Source organism: Hoplias malabaricus, chromosome 2 (genome assembly GCF_029633855.1).
Source record: "Hoplias malabaricus isolate fHopMal1 chromosome 2, fHopMal1.hap1, whole genome shotgun sequence".
Taxonomy (NCBI): Eukaryota; Metazoa; Chordata; class Actinopteri; order Characiformes; family Erythrinidae; genus Hoplias; species Hoplias malabaricus.
In genome coordinates, this window is record NC_089801.1 from 18,861,095 (window position 1) to 18,875,776 (window position 14,682).

Here is a 14,682-nt window from a genome sequence, read left to right on the forward strand (position 1 = left end):
TGTTACATCTTAACTGTTACAGAGTGGGTTTGGCGTGCTGAAATTTTGTAAAGTGGGTGGACATTCAAGGTAATGCTAAAGCAGGTATGACATCATCCACTAGCTGTGTACTGGGTGTTGTTGATTGCAGGCTGCGGGGGATGATAGATCGGCAGTAACTGGGTTAATGATGCTGAGCTCTGGGGATCAATGAAACCTTACACAGTTACACAATCAGTTCAGAGCAGGAATGTAACCTCAGCCCCAATGACACTGAGGAATAAAGGGAAACTCCACCCCTTTTCCAAAAGTCTCCACCAAACGTGGAATAATTTCGATATATTTGTACTTCCAATATTTATATTTCAAACTACTTTCCAGAACAAAACTGCCTCGGGTCATAAAATAATAATCAGAAGTTTTTACACAAGTGTTTTTTGGCAGTGGGGCTTTTTTCCCAAGTGTTAGTCATTGCCAGTTTCAACCCTGTTAGTTAGGACTCTCCCAGTCACACACACACACACACACACACACTCTCCAAGAGTCCAGCCACCTCCTCTTTTCCACAGGACCACTAAAGGTGCTTTTCCACTGCATGGTACCGACTCCACTGGGCTCTACCCTCTGTTTGGTCCTCGGTTCACTTTCCACTCCCACAGCTCCTCCCCAAAATGTATCTGGTGTCGTCTCTAAACCCTGTCTCTAACAGGAACAGCAGGCTTTGGAAACCACAACAACGGCGCAGTAACGTTAAGCGGTGTTTACTCATGGTGTATTGGCATGTTGTTGTTGTTGTTTGGGACTGAACACAGCTCCGTCATCAGTTCAGACAGATCAGTAGAGTTTGTTCCTTCCTTGTTGCAGCGTCCAGCTCTCGCTGGATTCTTTCGTCGGCCACCGATCCAAGGAGCGTTTGAACCTCTTCAAAAGACCACGGCGTAATTTTACAAGCTGCCGTCGTGAGTCGGATAAAAACAAACGTGATCTCTGCTGCAGCTGGAGATTTTACAGATGGAGAGTTGGCGCTGGTCGTCTGTGTTGCGTGGCGTAGAGTGACGCCTCTCTCTGGACAATCAGCGCTCTGCAAGGTTTACACGCCACGGTTTAGTCCCTACTCGACTCGCTCTGAACCACGAGAGAACAGCCACTAAACAAGAACCCACTTCCAGAACCAGGACCTGATTCACCTGGTGGAGGAGCAGAGAAGACGAGTCATGTATAGTAGAGTAGTGTAGGTACCATGCAGTGGTAAGGAGTAACTAATGAGACTGTTGCACTCTAGGACTGAGGGCTCCCCAAGGATCCCACCGAGGCTCAGCAGTGCACTGAAGTGTACATGGGTCAGAGCTGCTTTACAAAACTGATTATCCTCCATAAGCCAAACGAGCTGTGAGCTGCTAAACTGTTATATCTCTTTCTTTTACACTCTTACAGCTCCTCCTCATCTCCTTCCTTCCTCTCTCTCTCTCTCTCTCTCTCTCTCTCTCTCTATCTATCTATCTCTCTATCTCTCTAATACACATGTTCATGAATTCATACTGATACGGACTGGGACTACGTTATCAGAGTATTATTAACGGTATTTTATTGTAAAATAACTTTTTATCACTGGTTCGATAGTAATACAACTTTAACTCGGCTGATTTGGTCCAGCAGCAGTGCTAGTTCTGGTACAACATCACTGTACTCTCACCAACACATTCTCCCTCAATCAGGGACTGAGTAACTGACTGTGCATCTCTCTGCCTCTTTACGCTGCATGTTTCTCACATTTACTCTTTCTCTCTCCCTCTCTCACTGCCAGCCTCTGACTAATCATAACGGATTCCTTCACCACCCTTACTCCCCCACCGCCCCCACCGCTCTGTTCTTTTCCCAGAATGCAATGCAGCAGGCTGAGTGCTCTATATAAAGGCGAGTGTGTTGGAGGGAGATTGCCGTGCAGCAGGGGTCACTCAGACTCAGCGGAACCAGGACAGCCTTCACTGGACAGTTACCCGGCCAGAAGGAAGAAAGAGACAGGGGGAGAGGTCAGTATAGAGGACGAGAGAGAGAGAGAGAGAGAGAGAGAGAGAGAGAGAGAGAGAGAGAGAGAAAGAGAGAGAGAGAGAGAGAGAGAGAAAGAGAGAGAGGGGGGGGGGAATTAGGACTGAGATTATCCTGGGAGAGAAAGGAAGGAATGGAGACAGAGGGAGAGAGAGAGGACATGCAGAACATGAATACTGCTATATATCTAGTACTCAGATATTTTCTAGGCAGTGGATCTGTTAGTAAATAACTGGACACGTTGGTTTTGGAAAAGCTGTGAATTCTGCAGTGTACATGAGAACAACGGTCTTATAGAGAGAGAGAGAGAGAGAGAGAGAGAGAGAGAGAGAGAGAGAGAGAACCCAGGGTAAATACTTCCTATAAGGTCACTGGCTGTTGCCAGATGATGTGGTCAGTTAGTGACTGGACAGTGGGAGAATCTCTGTGCTCTGCAGGAAGAATGAGAATGAAGGGGACACGGAGAGAGAGAGAGAGAGAGAGAGAGAGAGAGAGAGAGAGACAGAGACGCATGCTCGCTCTGTTTTGACAGCTGCAGTGTCACACGGAGAGGAAGCTGAAGTGAGCTTCTTATTTCCTTCTCTTTCCCACTTCTTCCTTAAATGGTGCTGTGGTTTGGGCTTCTGTCAGAAAATGACTTTTTAGCTGAGATTAAAACAAATGAACAGAGTACAACTTTAAATAATTAAATAATATCATTAATATCAATTAATAATTAAATAATTAAATAATGTGTTACAGCTCATTCGTCTTCTGTTCCCATTTCATCCTGATCAGGGTCACGGTGGGTCCAGAGCCCACCTAGAATCATTAGACAGGAACACACCCAGGACAGGTGCTAATCCGTTGCAGCGGTATTTATCTGTAACTTCACTATTTATGTTTCCAAACCAGGACCGCAGTCACTGTACATAATCAGACCTTTAAAGGTACACTGGGTAAGGTCTGGTGTTTTTGCTCCCGGGCTTCCTAGAGTAAGAAACTTTTACAGCACTTTCCTGAAATCAAGGAGGAAATAGGGAGTGGGGGTGGTTTCCTATCCTCCTCTGCACAGTAGCAACAACAGAGACTCTGTTTTCCCTATTACAGCTGAGAGGAGCAACACAATGATTCTGAATCAGTAATATTAATGTAGAAATACTACCTAGTGTTTTAACTTATACTGCACATACATCTTTATTTTTTTTTTATAAAACAATTGTTTATCTGTCCTGAGAGAGAGAGAGCGAGAGAGAGAGAGAGAGAGAGAGAGAGAGAGAGAGAGCGTGTCTAAAGGAATGGGATTTAGGGCACAGGACATATTTCACAGGTCGTGTTTTCTCTCACGCCATTAACATTCCCCTCACGGCTTCACTGCTCATCTCCAGAGTCAGACACGACTGATTTGATCTAATTTCACCTCTTTCGTGCACTTAGGGACGTTTATCCCAGTAATGAAACCCCCAGAGACGCTGCTGGTCAGTTTACGCCCCCCCAGGGCCGGAATAACCGCGTATAAACACCGCTAATGAAAGAGGCTAAGCGCTCGTAGCTCGTCTGTAAACACAAGCTTTAGCCCACATTCATTCTCTGACGTCACGCTCAGCTCTCCTAAAGGCGCGCGACCACAGTTGCCACGGCAACGGGTTAGCCGCTTAGCCGCGCTAGGTGTAGAAGCAATGCTGTCTAAAAGTTACTCATATTAACCCAATTATTATTATTTTTGTAATAAAAAATAGCTCACATTAGACTGAAATACCTTAAATAAGACAGAGGGAGTTGTGATGAAAGGTTTTCAGGCAATAATAAATTATATTTTAAATTGAAATACTCTATAAAAAACACATTCTTTTTGTAACAACAAATAAAATTTTGTTAGTTTGAACCATTAACGGGACGCTTATTATAATTTGTATGATAATAAAACAATTACAAAAAAATCAAATAACAAATCTAAAAAGCACTAAACACGGTGATAGGTTTTATTTTATTTAATACCTTCGTTTTATTTGCAATTTACTGCAATAACACATAATAAAAACCTATAATAAATGTCAGCGAATGTAACTTTAATTATATCTTGGCAATGTACAGAACTTGTAGAGCTCTGTTAATTATTTTGAAATATCTGCAGTTTGCGACCTCTATTTAAACCTTGAACATATGGCAGGGTGTTAGCATATTAGCAGATGTCAAAATGACTAATACTGACTATGGATATTATAGTGATTCCAAACTTTTAAGAGTTATGAAGCTCTGGGAAGTTGTCTTTGGCTCTTGTGATGGCTGGGGTGGTATCTGAGGACAGCTGCAGGAGAAGGGAGGCTTTATTTAGCCCAAACTACATGACTGAAGGAGTGGTAGCAGGTGAGGCATGAGGCATAAAACTGGTGCTGAGGAACAGTATCCGGCTTCTAGTTACAGAAACTTTTAACACTTTCGAAGGAGAACGTGAGCACAGTGCCCAATGTCTGCTGTCCATTTTAGTGGTTTTTTCCCTATGTTTTTTAATGCTTGGCTCAACTTGTAGCTTTTACCTCTGACAGTGGTCAGTTTGACTGAACTCACCATGCACTGTTAATTGTAATAATGCATTAGTGGACTTGTCTGTCCTTCTCGCGCCGCTATCACTCAGCATGATGCTAGCTAACGTGGACATATGTTAGATAATGTAAAATTGTAGGCACTTATTGTGCTCCTCTAAGTGTGTTCAGCTCCAGTGATGTGAAAGAGGATGTAAGAAAAAATGTGGAGGATCTTTGTGTGTCTTTGAAGAACGTATTGCTAAAATGGACAGTAAAGTTTCCTAAAACAACAGGCTTTTTAAACAAACAAACAAACAAAAACCTCCATTAAAACAGGTTTCCATGATATGTTTCCATATTTATATGAAGTTTTTATTTTGGTGACTGCTAATTAATCTAGATTTGTACTGAAAAGGTTAACCCCAAACTTGCTGTGGGAAACTGTACCCGTAACATCAGGAGGCGGGACTTTAATGAACTGCTGATGGAGCCGAGTTCTGATTTAGAAAAGCTTTTAATAGAAAACATTACAAACCATGCTGCAGCCGTGCTCATGTTTCACTTGGATCTTCGTGTCCTGAGCAGTGTTCAGTGCTCAGTGCTCAGTGCTGTAACTCCCATTTGAATATAACAGGGGAGGTTCAAGATGTATATGTTTAGAGGAACTTAGAAACTAAACAGAAGTGTATACTCTTTGCCAAGTGTAGGCTAAAGAGTTATAGAGGTGTAAAGCCCCCAGTAATGGGCTGTGAAGCAGTAGAACTGTGTTCTCTGGAGTGATTGCGCTCAATCCAATTCCTTTGGAATGACATGGAGTGGAGCCAGAACTTACCGTCCAACACCAGGACCTGACTTCACCAATCATTTTATGGCTGAATGGCGTCAAACTGTCACTGCAGTGTTTAACAGAGGAGTAGAAGCAGCTGTAACTGCAGCAAAGAGAAACCCACCCTTGATTAATACCCTCATATGAACAGACAGTGAATAACACTGGAAGCTTATTAGAACAAGCACTATTAGGTGAAATTCAGACCATGGGCCTGGGAGTGTAACTGTCTCAGATGCCATAGAAGATGACAGGATGCACCATACTTGGCCAGGGTTAGCGTCCCAAGTGTCTAGTGCTGAATCAGGCATTTGGTGACATTTACAAAGAGTCAGGGTCACCAGCCGGCCCATAAATCCTGCACCTGGCCTCAGAGATGATGGAGGAGTATAATAATCACATATTCACTTCCATTTACTTCTGTTCCACTGCATTTCCTTCCCTCAGGCTGCACACTTCTAGGTCCAAGGCCTTAACATGTTGACAGTGTACAGTATTTGACACAAAAGCATCTTAATGTAGGCGATGTAGAGTCGGGCGAATTTGGAAACAACACGTGCCATTGGTCCAGAGAATTAGGACGCATTTTATCACTGTGGCTTCTATTGATAATATTTTTACTGACAGTTTCACCACCTCATGACTTCATTAGCACTGTTTAATGCTGCTCTTGTTTATGTCATGTACGTTGTCATTATGTAAAGAGACATATTCTAAGTGCAATATGTCGCTGTCCAAGTAAAAACATGTATCTCCAAGATAGTAACTTCAGAGTCATTTTGGAGCGTTTCTATTGGTCAATTGTCATGAAATGTACATTTAATGATGTAGTAAACAAAAAAATTAACAAAATATACAGTTAATATTTGTATATAGACCCTTCTTACTTTAAACACATATCTCCATTTTTATGGATTTTTTAGATTGCTACATCATTTAAACACAGCAGCTGTTCTTCACACTGTGTGAACATGTCATGAACGAACCAATAGAAACGCTCCAAAATTACTCTGAATTAATCTTTTTATATTGACTTCCACTAAATGTTTAGAAGGATTTTCCTGTCTCATGTAAAGTTACTATTTTGGGAGATCCATGGTTTTAATTGGACAGCAATGATATTATGTTTTATAACAGTCCTGTAACTTACTGCTATAGCCCCTCCCTGTTTATTCAGACTTATCTACGTCTTCTCTTGTGCACTATGTGCTGGACTCTGGTGCTGCTCCTTCTTTCGGGATCAAGAAAGTGTTATTTTATGTTACTGCATATACTTCTTCTTTTCAGGAGACACTATAAGACTGGTTTAACACTGTTTCCAGACATTTGCGGCACTTGAAATGTGATCATTTGACTTGATTATGTTGTTTTAATGTAATAAAATGTAGAAAGTAAGCATCAGACTTACTGTATATGACACGTGACTAATTAGAAAGAGCCCTCTGTCCTGTTTTAGGAGATTTGGGTCAAGATAAAGCTCCAGAAACACTCAGGGACAGTTGTAGAGATGTAGCTAGTGTCAGATAAAGTGTAGAAATGGCCTCTACCCACTTGCTATGGGTGTTTTGAATAGTGTAAATATCGAAGGCCAAGAGAGATTACGCTATCAGTCCTGGATAAATGTGTGCCATTATATAAACTCTATTACAGTCAGGTGACTGGATGCAGCGCACACACACACACACAACATTACCCCATACTGCACCTTCCCCACACAGGCCTTGCATATCCTATTCTCCCTAGAAAAGCATCTTCCAATAAGATGGGACTCTCTGGAGCAGCTGCACATGAGCCTTTGATCACATGCTCAGTGACAAGGATGGGCTACGGCTGTATGGAAAGCCGCAGAGCAGTGGAACCCTGTTCTCTAGCCTGATGGAACACTATCCAATACCTCTGGAGAATGAGTTGTGCCAGGACTTATCTTCTAACACCCGTATCTAGCCTCTCTTATGTTTATGTGGCTGCCATCAGATCCTCACAGCAATGTTCCAGCATTGTGCCATAAGAGCAGAGAGTGTTACTGCACCTACAGAGGAACACACTCCTGGTGTTGGATTAGCCGAGCAGCACCTGTACAGTCCGATGGCACCAAGCTCAGAATTTACATAAACCATGCGATATGAAGAGAGTGTGGGTCACATGACCCAGGCGTGTAGCCACAGGAGCTGAAGGAGCAGTTTACTCTGAGATCTTCTCTTCCACACACACACAGAACCAGCACACCTTCTTCTGCGGTAAGACTAGAACACACCCAGAACACACACACACACACCCTTACAATAAAACACACTTACACTCGCAAAACAGCTATAAAAGGAATTGTGTTTCTGCTGCTAAGAGAGTGAATAGTAATAGGAAGTATGTGTGTGTGTGTGTGTGTGTGTATAAGAGCTGTTATTTGTGGGCATTTGAAGCTCTGTTTTTTTCTCTTCAGCATTTTATTACAGCGCCCTCGTCCTCATTTCCTTGTGTTCCTTTTTATCTGCTCCTCTGTGACGTTAGAGTAGTTTTATGATCTAAAACAGTCCTTCATTTCCACACTTCTCTCTCAGATCAGGGCGGGCTGGGTGTCACTGTGCCTTTAAGAATGAATTATGCAAATGAGCTCCGTGTGAAATTGCCTGCTATTTACAAAAAGCAGCGCAGGTGAGGCGCTCGCGCCAGCGCCAGTGTTAATGGGTGTGGCTTAAGCGGGATTGGCTGAATAAGACACTTTTTGTGATATAACATATGCCTACATCTGACCTATGTATCAGTGCATGCCTCCGTTCATCCTTCTATCATTCCTCATCCATCCATCTATCTTTGTGTGTGTGTGTATGTTTGCATCATTTACAAGTACAGTACATGAACAGATGACCAATGAAAATAGTGTGTGTGTGTGTGTGTGTGAATTTATGAAGTTCCTGTTGTGTGGTTAGTTTGCAGTGAAGTCTTTTTTTTTCTGTTTTGAGTGTGAGCTCTCTCTCTCTCTCTCTCTCTCTCTCTCTCTCTGTCTCTGTCTCTGTCTCTCTCTCTCTCTCTCTCTCTGTCTCTGTCTCTCTCTCTCTCTCTGTGGGTATGTGTGTGTGTGATATACTGGTTTGGCTGCTCTCCCTGCAGCAGATAGCTGTAATAGTTCTAATAGTTCTTAAGGTCTTAATGGTCTCTGGTGTGTGGAGGTTTCCCTCAGAGCGACGGACGCTGCGGAGTCAAGACCAGAGTAAAATCGCATTTAAAAAAAGGACATTAACTTTAACAGCGTGAAAAACTAATTCTTCATTTTTCTTTCTTTCTCATCGACAGGAAATCCATAACATAACAGATCAGCATGGCAGGTAACACACTCTGTTTTAATCTGTGTATCGGCCTACTGTCTCTGAATACAGCCGAACAGACACTGAGGTGGGTAGGAACTAGTTATATTTATTCAAAGACATTTACTTTATCAAATACTGAGGGATTTTAACTTCCTTGAGTGTTGTCAGTATATTTATCCTTGTGCTTGATGTTCCTCTGTACACAAAATACCAGTACAATAGAATAAAGACTGAAACTTTCTCTGTCATTTGGTGCCATCGTGAGGCCAAAGCCTGCATTACAACAAACACAAATCTCAACCACCCTCCGGTGCATATTCATATATTTATTTTTAATTAAATTAATATATTAAAATATTTTATTTAAATGCTCATATACATGTCTCTGCGTTTCCCAGTAACAGATTAATATACTGCAGTTATTTTATAATTAATTACCTAGATATTAGTCTAACATTTTATTTTATTAGGTAATTACACAGTGAGACACAGACATTAACCCATAAAACCCGTGATATAAACCAGACATGGTATAAAAACCTCAGCTAAGTGTACAAAACCCGTTAAACAGATATGTTTACAGCTAAGTAACACATAACCAATAAAAACACAAGCAGAATTCTAACCAGTGAAACCAGACCAGTTTCCAAAGTAACTAAATGCATCAACAGTGTATGAATTACCATTTAAAAAAGTCTAAAAATGTATAAACAAAGCATACAGATAAATTCAGACTGTAAACAAATAAACAGGGTGTTGACTGTTGGTGCTGCTAGCACTAGCTGCCGTTTCCATGGCGATGAGGCAGAGCCTGTAGAGTTGTTGCAGAAGCTGCTGAAGTTTTTGTTGTTGAGGTGAAATGGGGCTGAGCTGCTCTTCGGCTTTACGGAGAAAATCCACAAGAAATGACGGTAAAACCGACACAGAATCAACTCAGACACAACACTGTACTTTAATCTTCATGTAGTGCTTAAAATGAGAGGAAATACTAGGTTTTGTGAAGTAAATAACTGATAAACACTGGAATAAAGAGCAGTGCAGTGAGGAGGCTTCATCCTTCAGTAAAAGCATTTATTGTTTTTCAAGTAAAAGCACTCATACTTCAGTAGTGTAGCTAAGTTAAAACACTCATTTTGTAGTGCACTATATAGGGCTTAACAATGTCAAGAGTTGCTGTTTGAAAACAAATAAGAATGTGTAGCTCCTTCAAAACTGGACTTCAGTAAATGTATCGCCAAGTAAGTAAATGTAAATAGTTACTACCCACCTCTTCAGGAGAACATTTTAGCATACGGTTTAATTTTAGCTATGCTACGTGGCTTGGCTAGTCTGCTGTTGCCTGATGTCTGTCTCTTCACTCTCTTCTCTCTTTTCCAGACAAAATTAAGGACGCCAAGATCATCTTTGTTGTGGGTGAGTCTCAGTAAAACCACAGTGACTCTGGGAGTTATTAGCGCTGATGGAAAAACTGGAGGATAGACCAGTTTAGCGACTTAATATTCGCTGTGGGGTGTGGAGCCATGGAAACATTACAGTGTTTGACATCAGAACCAACCCAGAACGTCCAACTCATTTTCAAACTGTCAGCTCCAATGCTAAATGCTAGCATTCATAGGACCTTCTAAAATCCAACATGACCTTCTCCATTCCCTTCAGAACACACTCTCCTCTCTCTCCTCAGGTGGTCCCGGCTCTGGTAAGGGAACCCAGTGTGAGAAAGTTGTAGCCAAGTATGGCTACACTCACCTGTCCTCAGGTGACCTGCTCAGAGCTGAAGTGGCCTCTGGCTCCGAGAGGGGCAAGTCGCTCCAGGCCATCATGCAGAAAGGCGAGCTGGTGCCTCTGGTGAGATTCACTCACTCGTCTCTTTCAGAATCGCAGAGATGTTCTCTGTTTACAAAACTTGTTGCACTTAAACAGAGAAGTATCCTGAAATGACCTGTAGTAAAAGTATTAAATTATGCTAATAGGCTAATGATCCATCCATCCATCCATTATCTGTAACCGCTTATCCAATTTAGGGTCGCAGGGTGTCCAGAGCCTACCTGGAATCATCGGGTGCAAGGCGGGAATACACCCTGGAGGGGACGCCAGTCCTTCACAGGGCAACACAGACACACACGCATTCACTCACACACTCACACCTACGGACACTTTCGAATCGCCAATCCACCTGCAACGTGTGTTTTTGGACTGTGGGAGGAAACCGGAGCTAGGCTAATGATAATATATTTTATTCCTGAATTTATCTGATATGGCTACATCTTCTTAGGTTTTTCTCCATTCTACTCCGTCATAATGCGGTTTTATTATGTTTTTAAGAAACAATAAAACCTACATCGCCCCCATGCTTCCTGTAGTGTATTACAGTCTGTCAGAATGACAGTTTGGATCATATGAATATTATACAACACTTATCAAATAATAGAATACAACCTATATCGCCCCCTATGCTTCCTGTAGGGTATTACTGTTTGTCAGAATGAGAGTTTGAATCATATGCATATTATATTGCCTCCTATATTTCCTGTAGTGTATTACAGTCTGCACAGAGCACTAAAAAGCACTTTGGCTGTAGATAACCGTGTCTCTTCCTGTAGGACACTGTCCTGGACATGATAAAGGAGGCCATGATCGCCAAGGCCGACGTTTCCAAGGGCTTCCTCATCGACGGCTATCCTCGTGAGGTCAAGCAGGGGGAGGAGTTTGAGAAGAAGGTGAGGAGGGGGGAGATATAGGACCAGCTGCTGTGAACCAGTCACACTGTTGACTGTTTAATGCCGTATTTGGACCTCACTGTCTAATCTTCCCTTGTCCGCCGTCTCGGAGTTGTTCTGTTCATGCCTCTGACCCTTTGGACGGTGTGTGTTTAGATCGGAGCCCCAGCTCTGCTGCTGTATATCGATGCTAAGGCCGAGACGATGGTGGCCAGACTGGTGAAGCGCGGAGAGACCAGCGGCCGAGCCGACGACAACGAGGAAACCATTAAGAAGCGTCTGGACCTTTATTACAAAGCCACCGAGCCCGTCATCGCTTACTACGAGAGCCGCGGCATCGTCCGGAAGGTCAGCAAACACACTCTCACGCTCTTTAAATCACAAACTCCGTTTCCACAAAAAAGGTGGGACACTGCAAAATGTAAATAAAAACAGAATGCAATGATGTGCTGAAAAACTCTTATTCAAAAAATATCAGTAAAACTCTGAAGCCTGTATTTATAAGCCTTTATAAGCAGAGTTATAACTCTTTGTAATTTGGTAATAATGCTTTGTAAGTGTCCTTATAAACTGTAATAATGCTTCATAAGGCTCTTATAATGAGCTATAATTAAATATATTTTTAACTTATACACAAGCGTCGCTGTTTGTTATAAAGCTGTTTAAAAGGACAATGACCTGTTCATAATTATACAGCACCTATAATATATTTATGATTTTAAACAAATTATAAATGTTTAAAATGCCATTGATGAATTGATCAATTAAAGTTATTCCTTATTTTTATTTTTAATAAATTGTAATAGAACAATGTAAACCATCAGTCACTTTAACAGGCTTTATTATGAATAGTGACACTTAGACGTAGAAGTTAAAAAATATTGAATTATAGCTGATTACAAGAGTCTTATGAGGCGTTATTAGTTTATAAGTATGCTTACAAAGCATTATTACCAAGTTCCAAAGCTTTATAACCACTTTGAAAAAAAAAAAAAAGATGGGCTTCATATAAACTCTTCCTGAAATATTTCATAGATTAAGAGTCTAAATTTAAATGTAGAAACTGAGAAAGTTTCTCAGTTAAATATAAATCAAATTTAAATTTGATGCCAGCAACAAATTCCCAAAAACGTTGGGACAAAGGCAGTGTTTACCACCGCAATACGTCACTACATTTAACAACAATCTGGTAAACATTTGGGAACTGAAGAGACAAATTGCTGTAGTTTTGAAAGTCAACTGTTGTGCAGTTGTTGCTTGTTACAGGATCTCAGAAGCTCACCAGTTGTTTTCAGTGGGCGACTGGTCTAAACTAGTTTAGCCCTGGGACACTTTTACTAAGGAGTCGTGCTGTTGTGATCCATGAAGAATGTGAATTGCATTTGTGATTAATTAAAATAAATAAGGCCTTCCCTGAACAAGACGATGTCTGGACGGCAGCAAGTTGCTCCTAAACCTGTATGTATCGTTTAGCATTAACGGTGCCTTCACAGATGTGCAAGTCTCCAATGCCACCAATGGTATGTGCGCTAATGCACCTTCATACCATCATAGACCCTGGCTTTAAACTGTCGGATGGTCCCTCTTCTCTTTAGCACAGAGGATGCAGCACCAATATCTATTTTGGAACATGTTGAAGGCGCCAAATTTGTAATGTTTTCAATTAAACATAGGGTTTAAATAATGTGTACATCATTGCATTCTGTTTTTTCTTAAAGTTTGGAGTGTTTCTGGAAATGGAGTTTGTATGAAAATGAAACAAACTGATTATGCATCAACCTCTTCTCTCTCTCTCTCTCTCTCTCTCTCTCTCTCTCTCTCTCTCTCTCCAGATTAACTCTGAGCTTGCTGTGGACGACGTATTCGCAGAAGTTTCTAAGGCTATTGATGGCCTCAAGTAAACAGAACCTGACTGGACGAACTTTTGTGTCCGTCTTTATTTCCACCCCAAAGATCACAAAAAAAAAAAAAAAAAAAATGCAGTGAAAACAACAAGAATAACTGCAGTCGTACCCTTTTTAACAGGTCGGCATTTTTTTAATATTCCACTCGTTTTCCACTGGACACGGTGTTATTGTTCTGACCTCAGTACGGTTTCTATTCAAGGCCGTTCACTGCTGTTTCTAGCTGTTGTCTCATCTCTTTGGTTGTTAATTCAGACGATTGTATTGTACGGCCACACCTGGTCCAAACAGTGGTGCTTCACGCTGTCATTAAAATTTCTCACCATGGGAGAACATCTTCTATACGCCCTGTGCACCCTACCCTGCTTATTTCTGGGATTTACAGCTCATGTACCTCTACTTCAGTTTGTTAAAGTGGGCTAGGAGCGGCGAGAGCACCACGAGGTGGAGGGTAGGGGAGTGGGGTGCTCTATAGTCTCAGGGTTCAGTGTTTATTCATGTTCAGGATTCAAACAGCTGACCCCATGCACCAATCTGCTTCACAGGGCACTCCTCTATCTCCTCTTCTACTGATCTTTCCATGGGTTTTTTGCTGATTGTGGTTGTTGTTTTGTGTTTTTAAGAGATAAACAGGTATTTTTGAAGTGGTCTTATGCTCAAAATGTAATAAAATGCTAATAAAGTAATTATAATTCTATACATATTTATAAAATATACATAAAGCATGACTTGGAAGATGAAACGCCAATTTAAAAGGATGCCCTGCAGTGGACGGGTGCTGTGTCCAGGGTGTGATTCTGACCCTCTGTGACCCTGAAGAGAGGATGAATGAATGAATGAATGAATGAATGAATTCTCTGGGAGAGCTCTCGTCCTGCTGTAGGTGCTGAACGCTTACATAATCAGGGGTTCGTGAAGAAGTGAACAAATAAAACTCCCCTAAGAAAGAGGTGTAGACTGAATTGCTCTGAGACTGAGGGCATCGCTGCCCTCTGGTGGACAGAAGGCTTCAAAGGCTGCAGGATGTGTGACAGGACGCCAGTGACGTCCAAAAAGCGTCAGACCCCTTGAACATCAGTTACATTCCAGGTTATCAGACCAAACAATGTGGTCAGCGTTTCCTTTCTTTCCTTTCTCTCTTTTTTTCTCTGCTACCTCTAAGAGCTGTTTACCAGACAGATGGTCCAGATGAAAAGGAACCGAATAAACACAGCTCGCTTCAAAGTCTCAGGTCACAAGTTCACCGCGTCCACTCGCCGGGCCATAAAACACACAACGAACTAACAGAGCATCCAGGAGCCTTTTTGGACACCTCAAAAGGATGCAACTGTTTACTACAGAGACAACATACACACACACAAACACACACACACACTCTGTCTCCACAGACAAGACAAGAGCGAG

At 41.8% G+C, this 14,682-nt stretch overlaps 1 protein-coding gene across 3 annotated transcripts; it reads left to right on the forward strand.

The window, feature by feature from the left end:
* The first annotated feature begins 1,891 nt into the window (after nucleotides 1-1,891).
* ak1 (adenylate kinase 1) lies at nucleotides 1,892-13,947 on the forward strand. Of its 3 annotated transcripts, none has more exons than XM_066660704.1 (7): nucleotides 1,892-2,009; nucleotides 8,644-8,675; nucleotides 10,035-10,070; nucleotides 10,339-10,502; nucleotides 11,258-11,374; nucleotides 11,531-11,722; nucleotides 13,207-13,947. In XM_066660704.1, exons 2-7 carry the CDS (start codon nucleotides 8,669-8,671, stop codon nucleotides 13,273-13,275), a joined length of 585 nt encoding a protein of 194 aa, XP_066516801.1. In that variant the 5' UTR covers nucleotides 1,892-2,009; nucleotides 8,644-8,668; the 3' UTR covers nucleotides 13,276-13,947. The 3 variants fall into 3 exon arrangements, with proteins under 3 accessions (XP_066516801.1, XP_066516803.1, XP_066516800.1); XM_066660706.1 differs by lacking the exon at nucleotides 1,892-2,009 and adding an exon at nucleotides 7,505-7,592; XM_066660703.1 differs by lacking the exons at nucleotides 1,892-2,009; nucleotides 8,644-8,675 and adding an exon at nucleotides 9,452-9,568.
* The last annotated feature ends 735 nt before the right edge of the window (nucleotides 13,948-14,682 follow it).

Bases quoted from the DNA above. Each gene is read 5' to 3' on its own strand.
- ak1 (XM_066660703.1), top strand. From the start codon at position 9,517: ATGGGGCTGAGCTGCTCTTCGGCTTTACGGAGAAAATCCACAAGAAAT. The intron at 11,375-11,530 runs GTGAGGAGGGGG...GTGTGTGTTTAG, and splicing joins GGGAGGAGTTTGAGAAGAAG to ATCGGAGCCCCAGCTCTGCT. The intron at 11,723-13,206 runs GTCAGCAAACAC...CTCTCTCTCCAG, and splicing joins GCCGCGGCATCGTCCGGAAG to ATTAACTCTGAGCTTGCTGT.